This window comes from Leuresthes tenuis, unplaced genomic scaffold (genome assembly GCF_036924035.1).
Source record: "Leuresthes tenuis unplaced genomic scaffold, fLeuTen1.0.hap1 SCAF_6, whole genome shotgun sequence".
NCBI classification, from domain to species: domain Eukaryota; kingdom Metazoa; phylum Chordata; class Actinopteri; order Atheriniformes; family Atherinopsidae; genus Leuresthes; species Leuresthes tenuis.
In genome coordinates, this window is record NW_027325360.1 from 23,405,326 (window position 1) to 23,424,696 (window position 19,371).

A 19,371-nucleotide genomic window follows, 5' to 3' on the forward strand; every position below is an offset into this window, starting at 1 on the left:
TAGGCGGAATGTGCTCATAGGTAGGCTTGTCTCAAAGGTAGAAAGTGAAGTTGTTAAATGTCACGCTGTCCCACAGTTCACACTGACTGAAGAACCATTTGCTTTATCCATTTTATTTATTGATTTTGTAGAGAACGTTATGGGAAAAAATAGATGAAAAAACACTTTAGCCTTCCATTTCTTTTTTACACACCTTTCAAAATTTCCTCCATAGCATTCCTGTGGGTGAACTGTGTCTTTTGTTTCCTTCCATGGAATCAGCACCTGTCCCACCCCCCACTCTCCACCTCTGTCCCTCCTTCCTAATCTGCAATCTCACCAAACTGCATTTTTCTGAGTACTTAGCCCACCGAGGCTCCAGCCATTCCTGTGACCTGCCCATACACGTTTGCATTCGCAGCTGTACTCTGAGCCCGCCTCAACAGTAATCCAAAGGCTTTTGTTGATGGTCAGACAAAGACTCCTAAGTCCTGTAAATGCTGCTGCCATGAGAGCAATCTCATCTGAGTGTACAGAACTGGCAACACTCAGATACAGTGACACAGATGCAAAAGAAAAAAAGGACTTTGATATGTTTAGAGATGTGTTAGCATATTGACAGTGAATGAAAATGATCCTCCTTGCTGCCCCAATATATAAGTCAATTAATCCTACTATTGAATAATAGCCTAAAAAGTTTGAAATGGCAAAGAGTTGCTACAAAAGGAATAATTGTTAGTACAGGAATGACAAACACCACACTAGGTTAAACTTCAGCTCAACAGCGCCCCCCTTTAGTCATGCACTGCAAGAACAAGGCATCAAAATCAGCATTTTACCATTGTCTTTGTGTATTTTTATTTTTTTAGATAATTAGGGATAGAAAAGTTGTGTTTTCTGCACACATATCTTGAATAACACGTTTGCTCAGTGATAAATTCAACGCAGTGTTAGCATTTTACAATGCAAGGAATTTTAAAATGCAGGGAATCTGTATGTGGCCAATCAAGTTCTAGTTTTAAAACAGTTCTGCTCATGAATGCAGCTCACATGGCCGAGAAAGGGCTTCCCTGCTTGCTACAAACTGATGTTCAAAGAAAGATCATCACCTAGGAATCTCACATTTGGAGGTGTTTGGTGCGATGTTATGTTGCAGTAATGACAAACATTGGTTCACTTTATCATTTCAAATGAGAAACAAAAGGTCAACGGATGCCATTCTGACACAAGCTGGCAATGAAAGTCTGGCATGATGTGCTCATGAAGCAGAAAGAAACAGCTGATGCACTATTACAGCGTCAGCTTCAAGTGTTGGAATTATCTTTTAATTTCTAAAAAATATCGCTACACACTCAAGATATTTAGATAATAGATGATGTTGCAAAAGTTTAATGCACTGTGTGAGCATCAGAGTACTGCTCTGTCAATCAACGTTTACCTGCTCTTTAATCTAAAAAGGATTATAATTACATACCAAAGAAACAACCCATCATGTGATTTAATGTCACTTCAGTATCGTTTTATGTAATTATTTAGTACTTTAAAATTATTTTTATCTTATTATTTTATATATTTTACTCAAATACAAAGGAAATAGGACTCCACCCTGTCTAAACCAGATGTTAACACAACCCCCAATACAATGTGACACCTTATGTAAAAGTGTGATTGCTGCTGAAGATCTGTTAGAAAGGTCTTGTACAGCTTCCAAGCATTAGTCTATTTGAATACGAGGCAGAAACTTAAAATTGATATGAGTACTCAAATTATGTTTCCTTAAATGTATCAAATAGGAGGACGACATGTTACAGTCCATGTTAGAAAAACTAACAGGCAAAGAGGTAAAAACATAGGCAAAAAACACACTGAAATTCCAAATCACACACTGTAAACTTTATCAGTGGAAAAACAACAAATACTGCACTTTATCATCAAATTTGTATTTTAGTTTGGATTTATAGTGAATGGAAAGCAAACAACAACCATAAAAGCAACAAAACCAACTGCAACAACAAAAGGTGCATTTGTTTGAAGTGCATTCTTGAGGAGGAGATTAATTTTGTCTATGTAATCCTGAAACACGTTAACACTTTCTATACTTGATCCTAACCAAAGGGATTGAAATAAACAAAAACAATAAGAATAATACTCATAAATTTATCATTGAATTAAGAACGCAAAATTGTTGTTTTAGGTTGCTGAAAAGCTGAAACCTTCTATCTTTCTGCCTTTTTTTCATCCTGACTGTGCAGTTACCTAACAAGCCAATGACAGGACACCAACATATGCAATTCATTTAAATTCAAACTCAAATTATGCATATCTGTTCCAAAGCATTTCATTGCATGCATATTGATACAGCAGACATTTCAATCTGGGAAATTGGGGTTTACTAATCAATCAAAATGATAAAAGAAAAAGCTTGCGCCAAACCTAAATATAGTTTATGTGCTTGCTAAGACATGTAGCTATAGAAAAAGAAAGTGCACTCTAATGTTTTATGCATCAGGACATAATAGAATAAATAGCTTGATCCATACCAGATCTTAGAAAATGAAAAATATAAACTCATTAAACTACAACACAAGACCATTAAACTGAATACTTTCTTATTAAAAAAATGTATTGCTGCATCCCTTCCTGCTTCCACAGAAATTAAGAAGATGAATAGCAGATATATAACGCTTTTCAAATGCACCTCATTAATTGCACATCAGCAAGTGTGAGCATCTCTACAAAGGCAGAGGCGTTGGTAGTTTGCTGGTGTGGAACATTCAGATGTGTGCTAACACAACAACAAGAAGGAAAGATCAGCAATGAACTTAGAGAGACAAAAGTGGTTGCCCATCAATCTGGGGAGAGTTATAAGACTTTTCCAAACAATTTGGAGTAAATCATTCTACAGTAAATATTGTTCACAAGTGAAAAACATTCAAGACAGTCACCAATCTTCCCAGGAGTGGATGTCACAGCAAGTTCACCCCAAGGTCAGACTGTGCATTACTGAGAGAAGATGCAAAAAAACAAAGAGCCGCATTTCAAAATCTAAAGGCTTCAGTTTGCCTATTAAAAGTTAAAGTTCAGGACAGTATAATTAGAAAAAGACTAGATAAGAAAATAGCTTGTTTGGAAGGTTGCTGGAGAAAGCAGCTCTCTTCTCTCTGAAAAGGACAAGGCAGAACACCTTAGGTTTGAGGACAAACCACAAGACTTTTGGAAAAGTGTCCGATGGATAGATCCACTGCGCTACCTCTGGTAAAAACAAAATAGTACACATCAGTGCAAACGCTTCATACCAAGCACTGTGGCGGAGGGCTGATGATTTGGACTTGTTTTATAGCCACAAGACCTGGACACTACGCAGTCATTGAGCTGCAACCCAGAGTTGTGAGTCAGCCATGAACTCCTCTGTATACCAAAGTACTCTGGAGTCAAATGTGAGGTTATCTGTTTGACACCTAAAGCATGACTGACAATTATGCAAGTCAATGGTCCCAAGCACAGCAGCAAACTCAAAAGAATGACTGCAAAACTGTTGCAATGGTCCAGTCAAAGTCCATCTATTTATATTAATTAAACTGAAATGAGGATTGAAACGCTGTGGTGGGACCTTAAGAGAACTGCTTAAACAAATGCTGATAAATTAAATTAACCGAAGCAAACTTGTACAGAAGAGGGTGCTAAAATTGGTGCACAACAATGTGAGATACTGATAACACCATATAGAAACAATTACTTCAAGTTTTTACAGCTAAAGGGAGTTATACAAGCTACTGAATCAGCAAATAGATATTTCCACACACTCCCTCTGTATTTTGATCAAGATTATGTTGAATGAATAATGACATGGTGCAAAATGTCCTGTCTCCTGCACAACCATAGGACCAGATTTTTTTTCATTTTTATTTTGTCCTGACACGTTTAAACTTATGTACACTCTTAAACTTATGTACAAGACTTTATCTAAGTAACTTTTATTGTAAAGCTAAAAACATTAAAATATCCCCAGCAAAAAACAAAACATCGCTAATATGAACATCATATGCATTTTTTGTACTTTGTCAGCATAAAACACTGCAGGCTATACATTATGTTTCCCAGGCATTAATGATTCAGGAGAGACATGCATCAGCAGAGCCCGTCTCCATCAAGATCACCGTCCTGTTACTATCACAGTGCAGTTTCCATGGTAGAGCATACAGGTATCCCTTGGGTTTTGTGTTGATCAAGGAGGGGTTGGGGATCACCAACAGATGGCGCATCTATGAAAATCATTATTGAAAACCAATAGAGGCACTCAATGTGAGCGACTGGGGGTGTAAGGGTAAACGTGCCCCTGCTGTTTTGTTGAACAATGCAGCAGCCAATATAACTTCAACGGCCTTATACGTCCTGTGGAGTCCGCAGCAGAAGGCTCTTGTGTGTAAGAGAGCGACGCCCCTGTCACTCCGCTCTCATCAGCACCACCTTCAGAACCCACCACAGAGGTGCGTCAAGTCAGATACAAACAACCAGAACACAGGAAGCCTGGCAGCATCCCTTTGGATTTAGACTAAACAGAACAGGCAGCAGGCTGTGTTTTGATTAAACTTATTATCATTTGAGTGAATTGACTGTTTGAATTGTTGATCAGTAAATATACATCAAGTTTCAGAAGTTAAAAGTGAGTTTTGATTTGATCTAATCTAAACCCTTTACACAGCAAAGGTGTAAGGTTAACATGTCAACAATATGCTCCATATTGCTTTCTGAATTTGGATTTGCTCCTTAATGCTAACAAGTGAGCGCCACATCAAACCTTTACGCTGCTGGCAGAGCATGTAAGGACAGGACATTTTGATATAGTAAGCTAATATTTAAAGCGCCTTTAATGCCAAAAGAAAGATTCATTTTTATTTTACGATTAAAACCGTTTAACTATGAATCGTGTGCTCAGTTTCAATCACGCTGGCATAGTGCATTACCTTCTTCAAATAGTGTTATTAAGATTTGGACATTATTTTGCAAGCTGAGCCCGGAAGTCTGTGTGCGACCGCACACTGCGTAACTTGGCTCCTCTCCCTCAGGATGACAGGGAGTGACGCAGGGCTGACGGAAAAAACTGGGTCTTGAGGGGGGAGCAGGACGGCAGAGATGCTGGAGGAGCTGTGGCTTTAATTTTTTCACAGGTTTAAGCCCAATGCACGACTTGCCCGCGCGCACAGAGGACATGAGAGTCACCTGTGTGCAGGCTTTCCTGTGACACAAAGGCTTGTTTGGAACCATCACCTCGTTCTTGAAGCGGATCAGTTTGGATACATGCCCAGGTAAGGCTTCATCGAAGCTTGATAGGAGTGTTACTGCGGATTGTAAGAGTGGTTGCTGTGATAGATTGCTTTATTAAAAGAATCCGTCTCATATAAGAACGAAATATTGAATCTTAACATATTTTGTCAGTTATTACCAACAGGCTGAAAGATTATTTCCTTTACTCGAACCAGTCACGATTTTTTTTACTACTGTGAACAGATATTAGAAATATCCCTCTAATTAATAACACCTGACTTTGTCCTCTGTAGGTAACATTGATCCCTCTTTCTGCACATGGGAGAGTAGCCTAGTCCTTCATTTATCTCACTGAACACCAAGTTGTAAGTCTGTCATTGGGAGGATTTTCGGACCCCCTCTCCGTCATTTCAATAAATCTCCACCATGAACTACCTGCGTCGACGACTCTCGGACAGCAATTTCATGTCCAACCTTCCCAATGGCTATATGGCCGACCTCCAACGCCCCGACCCGCCGCAGCAAAGCCCCGCAGTGTCGCCGGGGCCGGCGGAAAGGCGCCAGTCCACCAGTTCGCAGCAGTCTGTAGGTGGGGGCTCCGGGTTCTTCTCTTCCATATCCAATGCCGTCAAACAGACCACAGCTGCTGCGGCAGCAACCTTATCCGAGGCGGCGGATCGGGCAGGTGTCTCCAGCAATGCCAAGGTCCTCCTAGTTATCGATGATGAGCAGACCGACTGGTAAGAGCAGCGCGCTTTGGCGGTGCAGCGCCTAGTCTAGACAGGAATGTGTGCCAGACCGTGGGCTGCAGTGGCCTAACATCTAGAGGGTCATATGATTCAGCCGGTGCAGCGAGGTATAGCACGTGAAACCGCCCCTGGGCTTTTTGGTCAGATCAGACACCTTATAGGCCTAACCCCTGTTTGTGAGCTTGTGGTGGTATGGCAAAGACGTTACAAACTAAAAGCTTGCAGAGAAGCCATTTTCATTTCACCATCAGCTCTTGTTCTGATCTCAGGTTGCAGTCTGCCTGCCAGAGACCTGGACAGCCTAATGCCATCAGGATGATGCAGGAAATTTCAAATCAAGTTGCTGTTAGGTGCAGAAATAGTATTATGATTAGAGCTTTGTACATTGGTCACAAGTGCAATGCTCGCTCAAAATGACAAACCATGTTTCAGTTAACTAAGAAGTTGGCCATTATCATATCCAAACCCCAGTTTTACATGACTTTAAGCTGCCATATGAATTCAATTATGATGTGATAAACAGTTATATTAGTGTGCAGTGCGGTATCTGTGGAGACTAAGATTTGATTTCATGGAAGTCAGTTTATTGGCATGTTTCCACTTACCTAGATTATTCTCAATTTCAAAGTGTGCTGCTGCCCCTGCCCTGGAAAATGCCAGCTGTCAGTTACAGAGAAAAAACGCTTGACCAGATTCACATTATGATCCTGCACATAATCAACAGTTGGACTCACTTCCTTGTTTCATGTACAGGGTGAAGGTCTTCAGAGGAAGAAAGGTCCATGGTGAATTTGACATCAAGGTAGAACAGGTAGGTTTTCCAGGTGTAACTGTGTGCTGCTTTTGTCAGAGCTGGTTTTCATTTTTATTCTTGAAACATTTTATTCTTTAGACTTGAAAAAATAAAGACAATGGAGACTAGGCTAGTTAAATGAAACCAGCCAATCTTCACTGAGCTAGGTAACTAGATGGATACATTAACTGGAGGATTGTTGCATGTTTTTTTCACGAGATTTTAGTATTTTGTGTTTTGCTGATGGATGGAACGACTTTTCCAATCTATTTATGTCAAAACAGAAATATATTTAGTAAATGGCTTGTGTTTCTTTGTAGATAAAAGCACTGGCATTATTAATGAGCTGGTCATTATTCCCACTAAAAGCACAAGCAATGTTAACAGAAAGCCCTACAGTGATTAAATGTCTAGGGTCCAGTTAAGGGTCCGGTTCACTCTTGAGGGACTATTCGTACACACTGGGTTGGCTGAATTTTTCCAACAGTGAAGTGTCCTCTCATTGCATATGATTACTATTAGAGCAATATTTTTATTTTTTTATTTATCAAGTTATTATGTGTGATGCAAATTAAATTTCTTATACTGATAAATCAACTGTTTGTGTTTCCTATTTGCATGATCAATAGTCATTTAGGTCCATTTCTGAGTTGAAACGTGTTGCCTTAGAAGACCCTCTGTGGATACAGTTTTAGCCAGTAGCTATTCATAGCATTTTAAGAGCAGAGGGACATTTCAAAATCTTCTTCTCCGCTTCAGGCACTTTAATCTTTTACGATATTTGTCTCTACCTCATACTGCACTGACTCACCATTACTGCTTATGGAGCTTATCACCAGGAAGAAAACACTTCAGACAATGTCTAATATCATGGAACTGTACGCTCCACTACCTGGCTGTTGAAAAAATAGTAATTCATTCCCTCTGACCATGATTGTGGTCATTTGTTTAGTTGGAATTGACCGTAATAATGTCCTTTCAGGCAGAATTCTCTGAAATCAACCTGGTGGCCAATGCCACAGGCACCTACAATGTGGACATTGATGCAATCAGAAATGGACATAAGGTTACTAAGTAAGTACTATTCAGTTAAGAATCTTTGCATTTCTGCAAATTTGAGGCCCTGAAGTTCCACCACACTCATTAATGGTAGTTAGAATTTGAATAGAATTTAGAATTCAACTTTATTGTCATTGCACGTCACAAGTACAAAGCAACAAAATGCAGTTTGCATCCATCCAGAAGTGCTTTACCAAAAATATAAATATATATATTACAAATGTACAGTAAAGTTGTTGTGAATATGCTATAACTATAAGTAAAAGTATATACAGGCTACGAATGTACAGACTATAAACAGTTTATAAATATGAGGGGGTATAAACAGACTGTAAAAAAAGAATATAAGTATGGGAGAGTCTTTATGAGTATTTATGAACATAATCATGACTATTGAGTCAGTTTACACACAGACAATGCAGTTTAATGTTTTGCTTATGTCCTTTGCACTAGATCCTTTAAGCCTGACTTTGTGCTGATTAGACAGCACGCTTTCAGCATGGACAAGAATGGCGACCATCGCAACATAGTGATTGGACTGCAGTATGCAGGAGTATCAAGTGTTAACTCTTTGCACTCTGTCTATAATTTCTGTGACAAACCATGGGTGGTAAGTAGTATTTAATTACTACAGTCACTTGATCCGCAGACATGCAGAGCGGCATTTTACAGTTTGCGTCTGCCTCAGTTTGCTCAGATGTCAAGACTCCACAAGCAGCTGGGTCCTGAGGAGTTCCCACTGATTGAGCAGGTTTACTATCCAAATCACAAAGAAATGGTGAGTTATTTGCTATCAGCTCTTTTCATCTCTTTGCTTCCTTTTCACTTGAGCTGATGGGTGAGTGTTCATGCAAAGCAACCTGTTAAAAAACACACACATAGACAGGTGATAGATCACATGTTTGGGATGTAATTCACTTCCATGTCATATGTCAGACATAGCAGCTGAGAACACCCTAATTGACTGTGGTGCACATTCTTGTTTGTTTTTTGTTACTAGTACAGGCTGAGCTTTTGATTATTGGTGTGCCAAGTCAGTGTCAGTATGGTTAAATTGAGACTGTTGCTGCATAGCAGTCATTTCCACCACTGCAGTCACAGCCTGACAGAACAGGGCTGGGTTTCAAGTCATCACAATGAGTGAGACTGTGTGCAGAAACAGAGGTGTCCCTGTATGATTAAAAATGATTAAATAAACAGTATTTTGATTGTTCAGGTGTGATATATTGATAAAAATCTCATTATCAGATGATTCTTGTTACAGATTTCCTCCCCTCAATTCCCCGTCGTAGTAAAGATGGGACATGCTCACTCAGGAATGGGAAAGGTAGTGCTGGAATACTCAAAGTGTTCCAAGTTTTTTTAACAGAATATTTTAGGGACTTATATATGTTCCTAAATATCATATATCATATGTTATGTCATCACCGTATTCTCATATAGATTCTGACTTGCCACCCTAGGTGAAAGTGGACAATCAGTATGACTTTCAAGATATCGCTAGTGTTGTAGCGCTGACCAAGACTTACGCTACATCTGAGCCTTTTATTGATGCAAAGTATGATGTCCGCATCCAGAAGATTGGCAGCAATTACAAGGCTTATATGTGAGTTCCTCTGTTCTCTTCAGTTCTCAGCATTTCACTTCACTAAACTCCTGTTAAAAACCCAACACACTTCAGTTCATGACAGACGAAAGCAACAAAACGTGTAATTTTCTATTCAAATTAACAGGAGGACGTCAATATCTGGCAACTGGAAAACTAACACTGGCTCATCTATGCTTGAGCAAGTGGCCATGTCAGACAAGTAAGAGCAAGTAATTGTACGGTATGGAAATGCAAATATTGTGATGTCTCAGTGTATTATAATATTTCCATTTAACGTGTCATTGCAGATACAGGATGTGGGTGGATTCTTGTGCAGACATCTTTGGAGGATTAGATATTTGTGCTGTGGAGGCTCTACACGGTAAAGATGGCAAGGACTACATTATAGAGGTACTAGAAGAAAGTATGCTTATGGTGCGCTATATTTACCTCAGGATTCTTAATTTGGAGATGAAAATGATGAAACCAGACCTGACCGGGCCACCTATTATTAGCTATACAAGATGATAAGATAGTTTCAGCACAGACCCACCCCACAGCAATATAGAGGTTGGACAGCAGTGTATGACTGATTACATGAGACATAAGCTGTTATAAAGGATAATAAAAAGTTAATTATTCCTGTTATTACCAAACTCTATGTGTGTTGATGAGTTTCCAATGACTCTCCGAGTCAGAAAACCTATTTCATTGTTTCTTTTTACTTGTTTGAGATTTTTCCAACTGGGAACTCTGAAATTCTGACAACTGAGTTCAAACAGGATGCAACATTACAGTGTACTGATGTTTGTCTGTGTTTGTGAGGGAAATCCATAGACTTCATCATGTTGTTGTGTTTAAGGTTGATGACTGTTCAATGCCACTGATTGGGGACCAGCAGGATGAGGATCGTGTTCAGATTGCAGAACTAGTGGTTTCTAGGATGAACCTGACTGTTCCACAAACTTCAAGCTCTTCTACGATCCGTGCCACAGCAGGACAGCAGGCACAGGTGCTCAACTTATACACAACTCTGTCCTTTGATTCACACTCTTTTGTAATAATTGTTAAAATACTTTTAGTACTCTAATGCTGAATATGTAGTAATCATGATATCGGGTAATACCTGACAATAGGTGTTTGTGTGGAAGCTGCACTCATCCTTTTGGGCTTACAGTATTTTATTTGACACTAAACTTTTTACCTAATGGAACAACCAGTATGTGAGAAAACTCTATGTTTTGTAGAAAGCAGTTTCTCCTCAGCCTGTCTCCCAGCCCAAAGTACCACAGGCTCAACAACGTCCTGCACCTCAGGGTAAGATCTTTGTTATTCTTTAGAAAAATGTATTAAAAAATGACAATATTATTATGAATGTGTTTGAATGTGATTACTGCCTTAATTTGTCTTCCATAGGTGGTCCTCAGCAAAGTCCTCCATCCCAGCAGCGCCCACAACCTCAAGGCCAACCTCCTACACAGGCCCAGCAACAGCCTGTCAGTCCTGGTACTGGTGACCCCAGTACTCAGGCTAAGGCGAACCAAGGACCTGCAGCTCCCCCACGGCCACCAGGTCAGGGCGCTCCTCAGCGAAGCCAGGGAGGTTCTCCTCAAGCTCAGAGGCAACAGTCTGTAACACAGCAACAGAAACCCTCTGCAGGGGGCCAGAAACCCTCAGCAGGGGGCCAGAAACCTACTGGCGGGCAACCACAGAAACCTGCCCAACCACCTAGACAGTCGTCACAGGGCGGGTCACAACTGCAGAGGGCATCTAGCCAGCAAGGCCGTCCTGGAGCACCCACCACCCAGCAGCCACGACCTGCTGCTCAAGGCCAGGGTGGCCCAGGAGGACGACCCCCTCTGCAACAAAAGCCTCAGCCCCCACAGAAGCCCAGTCAGGACAGCCCAGCTATGGGCGGCTCTCCACAACTAAAGTAAGTAGTAAGTACATGATAGCTGTGCTGGGATCAGTTTCATTCTCATTTTTCATTTAGTCAACTTTAGCTGGCATGCACAGAAGATCGTTTCTTACTTTTTGCCTGCACTTAGATACGCATGCCACCTGGGAAATCTCTTTATTGACAAATGATCAACCTGAATGTGCATGGTATGTTGGTTCTTGCATTTGTCTCTCAGCAGCAGGTTCAATTATAACATTTCAGACAGTCTGGAATGATTATGATACACTAAAACAACTAGCATAAGCCACAATGAAAACTTCAGTTTGTGCGACACAGACAACCAACTTCTACAAATCCTACTTTTAAATCAGTCCTCTCTTTGTTAAGAGGAGGGACCGAAAAATGTAAAAATCTGCAACTGATAGAATTAATTAGTCTGTATTTACTTTGTTTTTCAAATAATTAGAGATAAAGCAGTTACAATTTATGCTCCTAACATTGTTATCCTACTTAAATTTATAAACATAAATATTTCATATTTAATATGTTATAATAAACCAAATTTCACCAGCACTAAAGGTGCTGAGAAAACATGTGAAAACAGGCTGTATTTATTTGTTATTTCATATAATCACAATAATGAAGTGATTAATTAACTGCTACGGCAAATCCCATTGCAATGTACTTGCATTTAAAAGCTACTTCACTTATAAATGTCTTAACTCATTACGATTTTCCATATTTCTGCATAAATATGACTGAAAATGCAAGTCCTCCAAATAGATAAAGAGATCCCAATTAAACAAAATGGCGAGGGGCAAAAGTATGTGAACTTCTAATTACAGTTCAAGTGTTTGCAGTCAATAAGAAAATAATTAGGTGGAAGTGGGTGGTCTGCTTTGTTTACAAAACAGTCTTACTCTGACTGCTCATATTTGGGGAAGTGTTGGCCTTGGAAAAAAAGACTTTCCTGTCAGACAGACAGCCTACAAGTACAATAAATTCTGCTTGAGTGCTCCACCAACAGAGAATACTCCAACATGATGTGTAGTAGTCTGCAAGGTCTAATAGAAACCCTGGGCATCCTCTAAGCAACTGAAGGCCTTACATTTTGTCTTTGACAGTCCACCATCAGTAGACTCCTGAATAATGGTGTGTGGGGCCCAGCTGGGAGGAGAAGGACACTACTTAAAAAAGTTGACAGGCCACAAGCTGTAAATATGTTTTGTGGTTTAAACAGGGAGTTTGAATCAAGGAGAAATACATTCAAGCATCTTAACCCAGCTTTAAAACTTGGTTGTAGTAGTATCATGATGTTCTGTGTCAGAGTCCTAGACAGCTTGCTATCATTGATGGAGCAATGAATTCAAAATTGAATCAGTTCATTTTGAAGGAAAATGTGACAATTGTCTGTGAACACATTTCAAGAGAAAGCAGGTCCTTCTACAACACAACAACCCAAAGCAGACACTAACTAAGAATGCTTGAGGAAGAATAAAGATAATATTTTGGAACACCTGCCTGAATCCTGACCTTATCCCAACACAACACGAGACGAAACCCATCCATATCCCAGATTTGAACTGGATATTGAAAGCCAAGGTTCGCAACACACTGAGGCCCCTCCCAGGCTGGATCATTTTCCTCGCTATATAACTGACAAAATGTGTTTTTGACTCGTTTGATTAATTGGTTTCTTCTTTACTTTTGGGACTTCTGTAAATCTTTATTGGAAAGAACATCTATTTTAGTGATCACCTCTCCTTTAGTGGTCAACACATTTATTACCTGATAGTTTTCACAGATAAATGACTCTTAATATATAGATTTTTTTGGATTGTTGTTGATGACATTGCATTTTGCTCAAACCCTCCCATTAATCCCAGAAAAAAAGACATGCATCACTCTGCATCCAGAAAAGTCATTCACTATTCATATCATGTCAAAGCAGACTTGAAATGATAAGGTAATACTGAATGACCCCTGAGAAGGAACAGGCTCTTATGATTTTTTTTTTTTAATTGAGCTTTTTCTCCCTCTATATCTTTCTCTCTGTCTTACCATTCTCCAGTCTTTTCATTCCATTGGTCTGCTGCATGACTTTAATAGCCTCTATTGCCATTTCCTTCTCTTTATAGCAAATCCCAGTCTCTTACAAATACCTTCAACATTCCAGAAACCCCAGCGCCAAGAGCCAGCCTTAGCCAGGACGAGGTGAAGGCTGAAACCATACGCAATCTACGCAAATCTTTTGCCAGTCTCTTCTCAGACTGAGGCGGCACAAGACCAACCCCCACCCCTCCTTCCCTCTTCCTACTGAGAGAAAAATGAACAGGCAAACTGAAGGAGGGATCCCTTCTTCCCCTAATGACCAAGGACCAACTGGATCTCCTATTTAAGTGTACCTAGTTTGATCGGAAAATTGACACGCACTGCCGAAAGAGTTCAAATCTATTAGTACGGAAAAAAAGGTGCAATAGTCAGGCACTGATGTTCGAAACATTTCTTGTCTTGCTTCAAGCTAAAGTGAGTCAACGTAAACCAGACGAAAACCCATATGTGCATGCAACACACTCATACAATCACACACCCACAAGAAGCAAAACAATACATTACTGCTCCCCCCTTGTTTGTTGGTGCTGTAAAGTTATTGTGGTTTTTCTGTTTAAAGTAAAATAAGGGACTGTACAAATGTTATTGGGGTTGAGAGGATTGCCCAATTTTCTGTTTTAAAAAAGATCCTCCCCAGTGTTATTGTTGGCAGTTACTGAAGATTGAAAATACAGTTATGTTTTTCTGTATAGAGCTAATAAATGAACTTTTCCTAGAGTCACAAAGTGGAACAGCTCTGGTGAACCTTAGTAGTTTAACCCTATTCAAACTTTTTCTAAAACTGAAGTTACAAATATAACTTTGCTTTGCTTAACCAGACATGAAGGTTAAGAAATAAGTGAAAGAGCTCCCCGTGCTATTCCAAAACTGTAAGACTGCACTTTTGAAAAATCAGGGAAAAAACACCCTCTTTCCTCCCTCCTAATAGCTTTGTACAGTACCTGTGTCACTTGAGCTGCACACATAAATGTCCAGTGTTTGCAAACGCTAGTTCTGTCTGAGCCGTTGAACGCTCACGGTGATGTCTTAGCTGCATGTCATCAGGGGAAATCGTTGCGCCTCCAACCTCTGACTTTGGCGCAAGTAACTGTGTCGTCACATGTAGTTGAGTTAATTAGTAAAGTAGGCTTGTAGGTGTTGTGAGTATGTTGTCGCTCTCACTTTTCTTCCCCCCTTTTTTCACTGCACGAGGATAAAATCCATCCACTTTAAAAGCATGCCTTACACAGACAAGAAGGTCAAATCAAGTGGAGCTGTCTCAGGGATGTCCAGTTGATTGTGACTCTTGTGTGTGGCTGGGGGTCTTCCATTACAGTTTTATCATAGTTGTTTACCAATAACGAAGGACAAGCATGCATTTTCGTCAGGTGGAATGTTCTGTTGTTTTAAATTGCATTTGCACACAGAGTATACAGCAAAATGATACTTGAATACAAAGTCATGGACTGATGGATGAAGTCTACATATTCAGGTTTATTCATCTGCCACCTGACAAAGCAGCAGCTCACTGCTCCCCCTCTGAGGTGCTGCTGGGTCTGTGACAGGGGTGTTACAGTGGGAAACAGTTGTGACTGTAAATCAGCTACTGAATTGTGAAGACACATAATAAGTTTCTCATGAATTCAGGCTGATTTTGGGGTTTCACAGCAGTGTATGGGTTTGGCACTTCACTCCAACCCCGATTCTGTTTCATACAGTTCTACAGACTCTGCTTCCATATACTGTATGCTTCTTGATTTTTTCTGTAGATTTATGACACACTTCAAAGCATACTCAGCCAAGGAATGTTAAATCTATACAATAACGAAAGGAAAACAATGTTAAAAGCATAGGAACATCAACTGCAGGATGCTCCTCTGCAGTGGTTCTAGCAATTACTGCCACCCACCCTTTGCACTGACAAACCTGTCTTTAATCTTTGTGGAAATGGAAGCTGTTACTGTAAAACAGTTCTGTTTCCAGACACTAAAAATGTCTTCCAGGAGTGCATTACATTACATTACATTTGAATGTTGAACAAAAACGGCAATATCCAGCTTTTTAGTGAAGTTTCAGTAGCCAAAAGTAAAAAGGAGTCCCGATTCCCCTGCAGACTCTCCATGCTGCCTGTGCTTTTTAGTCTGTTTCTGTAGCCACAGTGACCCCTTGTGCTCAATGGTGAATAAATGTGTGAATGTTGTTTTGTGACTGGTCGAGCCAAATAGATGTGTTGTACAGAGCTCTGAGTGATACAGACTGTCACTTCTCTCCCCTGCTGCTATTTGTGCTTGTTGATATTAGGTGTGTCTCTAAATGATTTAGTTTTTACTTTAAAAATTTGTGGATTGTTCTTTTAATTATTTTACACCACTTCCTTCTGATGAGGCACCACTATTCGGGGCTTGAGAGTTTACGCTTTAGTGATTTAGGGCTTCATTTTTGAATTTTACAGCAACTCAGTGTCAGTGCATATTTGTCCGATTTATCGCAGCACAGCCTACTGTCAAGAGAATCAGCAAGAGCGGTACTTGTTACACTGAGTGTGTAATCTATGAAAATGAGCCTTCACATTTAGCATGGATGGTTAACTTTGACAAAATGTCATTCTGCCACTCAGAGGCCTCTTGGCCATACTGAGGCACACCATTTGCCAGACTGACAGAAAGAGCTGGGACAGCAATGCAACAAAGTAGTTTTGTATTTCTGTTTTTGATATTTTAATATTTTTTTCATTTTAAAGGTCTGTATTATTTTTGGTGGATGTATTTGACTGTGAATGTACTTTTTTCTTTCTTACAGCTAGTTGTTTTCTAATTGCACTGTATAATCATTGTGACAACTGAATAATTGCAAATTTGTGAATGGGTGAAAACTGATTGTCAGTTGATGCCGGCCAGATTTAAAAATATAAACCATAAATGTAAGTGCAAAAATCTGAGGTTTTTGTTTCTCAAAAGTAAGACAACACATGAAGTAAATCATGGTGGATTATTGAATTCAGTGTATTAAAAAATAGATGTTATATGCAATGTAGCTATATCATGTGAAAATGAGTATGATATTAAAACATGCACATGTCTAATAAAGTATATGACCAACGGTTACTGTTGTGTTTGTTACTGTGGACTACATGTCCTCTCATTATGAGGACTGGTCTATTCCTCTATTCCTCTTCCTGATGTGTTCCTCAGTCTCTTCTATTTTTGCGTGACATACACACTATAATACCCTTTGAGACAAAACAGATCTGAGCTTATGGATGCCTCCATATCAAGGAATAAAAGTACTTATCAACCTAATGAAGTGAAAAAGAAAGATTTGTAGAATTAATGTTTTGTGCATGTTTGTTAAGCATTGACTGTTGTATTATTGGGTAAATGGTAAATGGACTGTACTCACTATACTGAAGGAGCAAATATATGTACAGTACTGTGTGTAAGTCTTTCATTTCCCCCCTCATTTCTTTATGATTTGCTTCCAAGGAGCCAGACTATGCTATAACCTTTTAAGTGGTTGTGCAGAATAATCCTAAAGGTCTTTCAAAGTTTTTCTTTGGACATCAGTTGCTTTTTCACTCATTTACACTGACCAATGGATCATTCAAGGATAAAAAAAGGGACATAGCTCAAGGGATGATTGAACCAGTGTTGCATCTATGCATAACTTATATGCACAGCAGTTTAGCAAAAAAGAGTTTCAAATGTGTCTTTGGGCACTTTGTTACCAGCAGCTTGGTGCAAAGACCCAGAATTTGTTTCTGTTTCTTTAGTTGCATTTCTAAAATATGCCAAGGATAACACAGTCTGACAGACATGAAATTATCTTTTTGGACACACAAGGTGATTTCCAAATAGCTATTAGCTGAAAGCTTGGCATATTTCAACATGGTATGCAGTGTGTCCTTAAAAGCTTCGAGGAAATTGGACAACTTTCTATAGAAGATGAACAGTATCTGAAAGTGTTCTTAAGAAATAAGAAAAAATCCAACAAAGACCTGACACTCGACCTGAGAGATGCATCTAAACCTTAAAATAGTCTATCTGCTGTTGGCCAAGGCTTTAACGGAAACGGCCTCCATGGAAAGGTAGCTGTCAATAAATCATTCTTGAATTGTGCAAGCTTGGTTTTTGCTTTGAATACTGTAATTTTTCAATTGCATCTGTTTCAGTATATTACTGTACATATTGCTGTAAGTGGGATCCTTTCCTGAGCTGAACAGTTTTCCACAGTAGTTGAAAGAGTAACACTCTTATACCACAAGGTGGTGTAGGCCTACAGTCTGTAGCCTACAAGCTTCAGCACATAAGTATGAACAAACCACCTCAACTGGTATTATCTCAATTTTTCAGACAAAATGAGCATTCTAATTTGATAACAGCAAAGGCTTTTTATTGTAAAATTAGGAAGTACTATTGAGAAGCCAAAGAATTCAGAGTGTTATAGTGCAACTGTTTTCATTTTAGATTGACTGTCCAGTGACTGTGAAATTAAAAGAGTTATCAAGTTAGAGATGGGCTTGATCTTTCACATTGTAATGAAAAGAAACAAGGTTTGGCCTGTGGCCTGACTTATATTGTTCTAAAAACAAAAATGTTTTGTGTTTCCAAAAATGTTGGTCTTTCATCAGGGGCTTCAAATCTGAATACAGCAGCAGCAGCTGAGAGGCTATTACTATTATGGACCCTTAAACTCAATAGAATGATGTGCTTCATCGCCTAGTCTTGTACAAATCAATGACCCCATCCATGACCAAAACAAATGCATTAAAAAATTAACAGTTTATTCTCCCTTCAATCGGTGACAAAAGGACTTGCCTTGTCTAAATGTTTTGGGTGATAGATTTTATGCAGTGTGCAAGAGGGTTCGATTTTAATCACCAAATGGATCAGTTTCTTCTTCCATTGAAAATTTTCAATGCAGATGTGCGGAGAGCAAAATCCAATTCGCAGACAGCATGTTTTATGACTGCTCGCTCGAAAGGTCAGTGTTTTAAAGCGCTGCTGGCTTACTTTCCTTACTTATCTGGCTGCCCAGAGGGACCATACTGTTCTCTACTACCAAATTCAGGCTAGGATAGAAGGCAAGAAGCTCATCTGATCAGGAAAAACATGTCTTTCATATCTTCGCTGGATAATAACATTACCAAGGGAATTACTTTAATATCTTGATAGAAGACCAGAACCTATTATTGGACAGAGTTTGTTGTTGCCTGGCAAATCGACTCACAAGAGAATAACCAAAATTATTATTTTCTCCCACTGAGTTATTGTATAATTATTGTGATACAACTTTCATGACTTTACTGTTAACTAGGAAAGGATTCAAGGCTATTGCCAGCAATAGTCTCGTTCTGTTACATACAAGTGAGAAGATAAGAGGAGGGGCCCTCACGATTTCTTCCCTAAGCCAGGATATTTCTAGAGCTGACCTATTTAAACAGCCAAGAGAAGCTGCAAGCACAGGTGCATCTGGATGGCTGTTACTTGAAAGTGTAATTAAATATATTAAGATGTCATTTATTCAGAAATTGAAACAAGTTTCAAAAGTGATTTGCAAATCTTATTTGATAGCTGGTGATACAAACTACATAGCATTTGAATTGGGGAAACCTCAAGGCGATGTCACAAGCGTAAGTGTCATTTATATACAGAAGACACATAACAAGTGTTCTCAGTCATGCTTCTATGAAAGGATTAAGAAAAAGATGTTTGATTCAACTCTCAAATGGTCATCTATGGATGAGAAGCAGAGGCTGTTTCAGCTATTATACGTGACATACAGCCTTGGACAATTAGTGCAACCCAGTACTGCTTTGCATTGTGCTGCTGTGGGATGGAGGGTGAATGATATCCATATTTAGAAGGCTCTCATTGATTCTTCCTAAGTGAGGAACAAAAGATTTGTTGTCTGTCCAGTCTTGAATAGCGAGACCTTAATGACAGCTCTG

The 19,371-nt window shown here is 39.4% G+C and overlaps 1 protein-coding gene across 2 annotated transcripts; it reads left to right on the top strand.

Moving 5' to 3' along the window:
- The first annotated feature begins 5,042 nt into the window (after positions 1–5,042).
- syn1 (synapsin I) lies at positions 5,043–16,746 on the top strand. Of its 2 annotated transcripts, none has more exons than XM_072388321.1 (14): positions 5,043–5,285; positions 5,538–5,984; positions 6,747–6,804; positions 7,769–7,860; positions 8,299–8,455; positions 8,534–8,623; positions 9,110–9,172; positions 9,309–9,451; positions 9,579–9,653; positions 9,742–9,844; positions 10,296–10,445; positions 10,681–10,750; positions 10,850–11,366; positions 13,472–16,746. In XM_072388321.1, exons 2-14 carry the CDS (start codon positions 5,671–5,673, stop codon positions 13,605–13,607), a joined length of 1,968 nt encoding a protein of 655 aa, XP_072244422.1. In that variant the 5' UTR covers positions 5,043–5,285; positions 5,538–5,670; the 3' UTR covers positions 13,608–16,746. The 2 variants fall into 2 exon arrangements, with proteins under 2 accessions (XP_072244422.1, XP_072244423.1); XM_072388322.1 differs by having other exon boundaries at positions 5,044–5,285; positions 13,510–16,746.
- Positions 16,747–19,371: the final 2,625 nt, after the last annotated feature.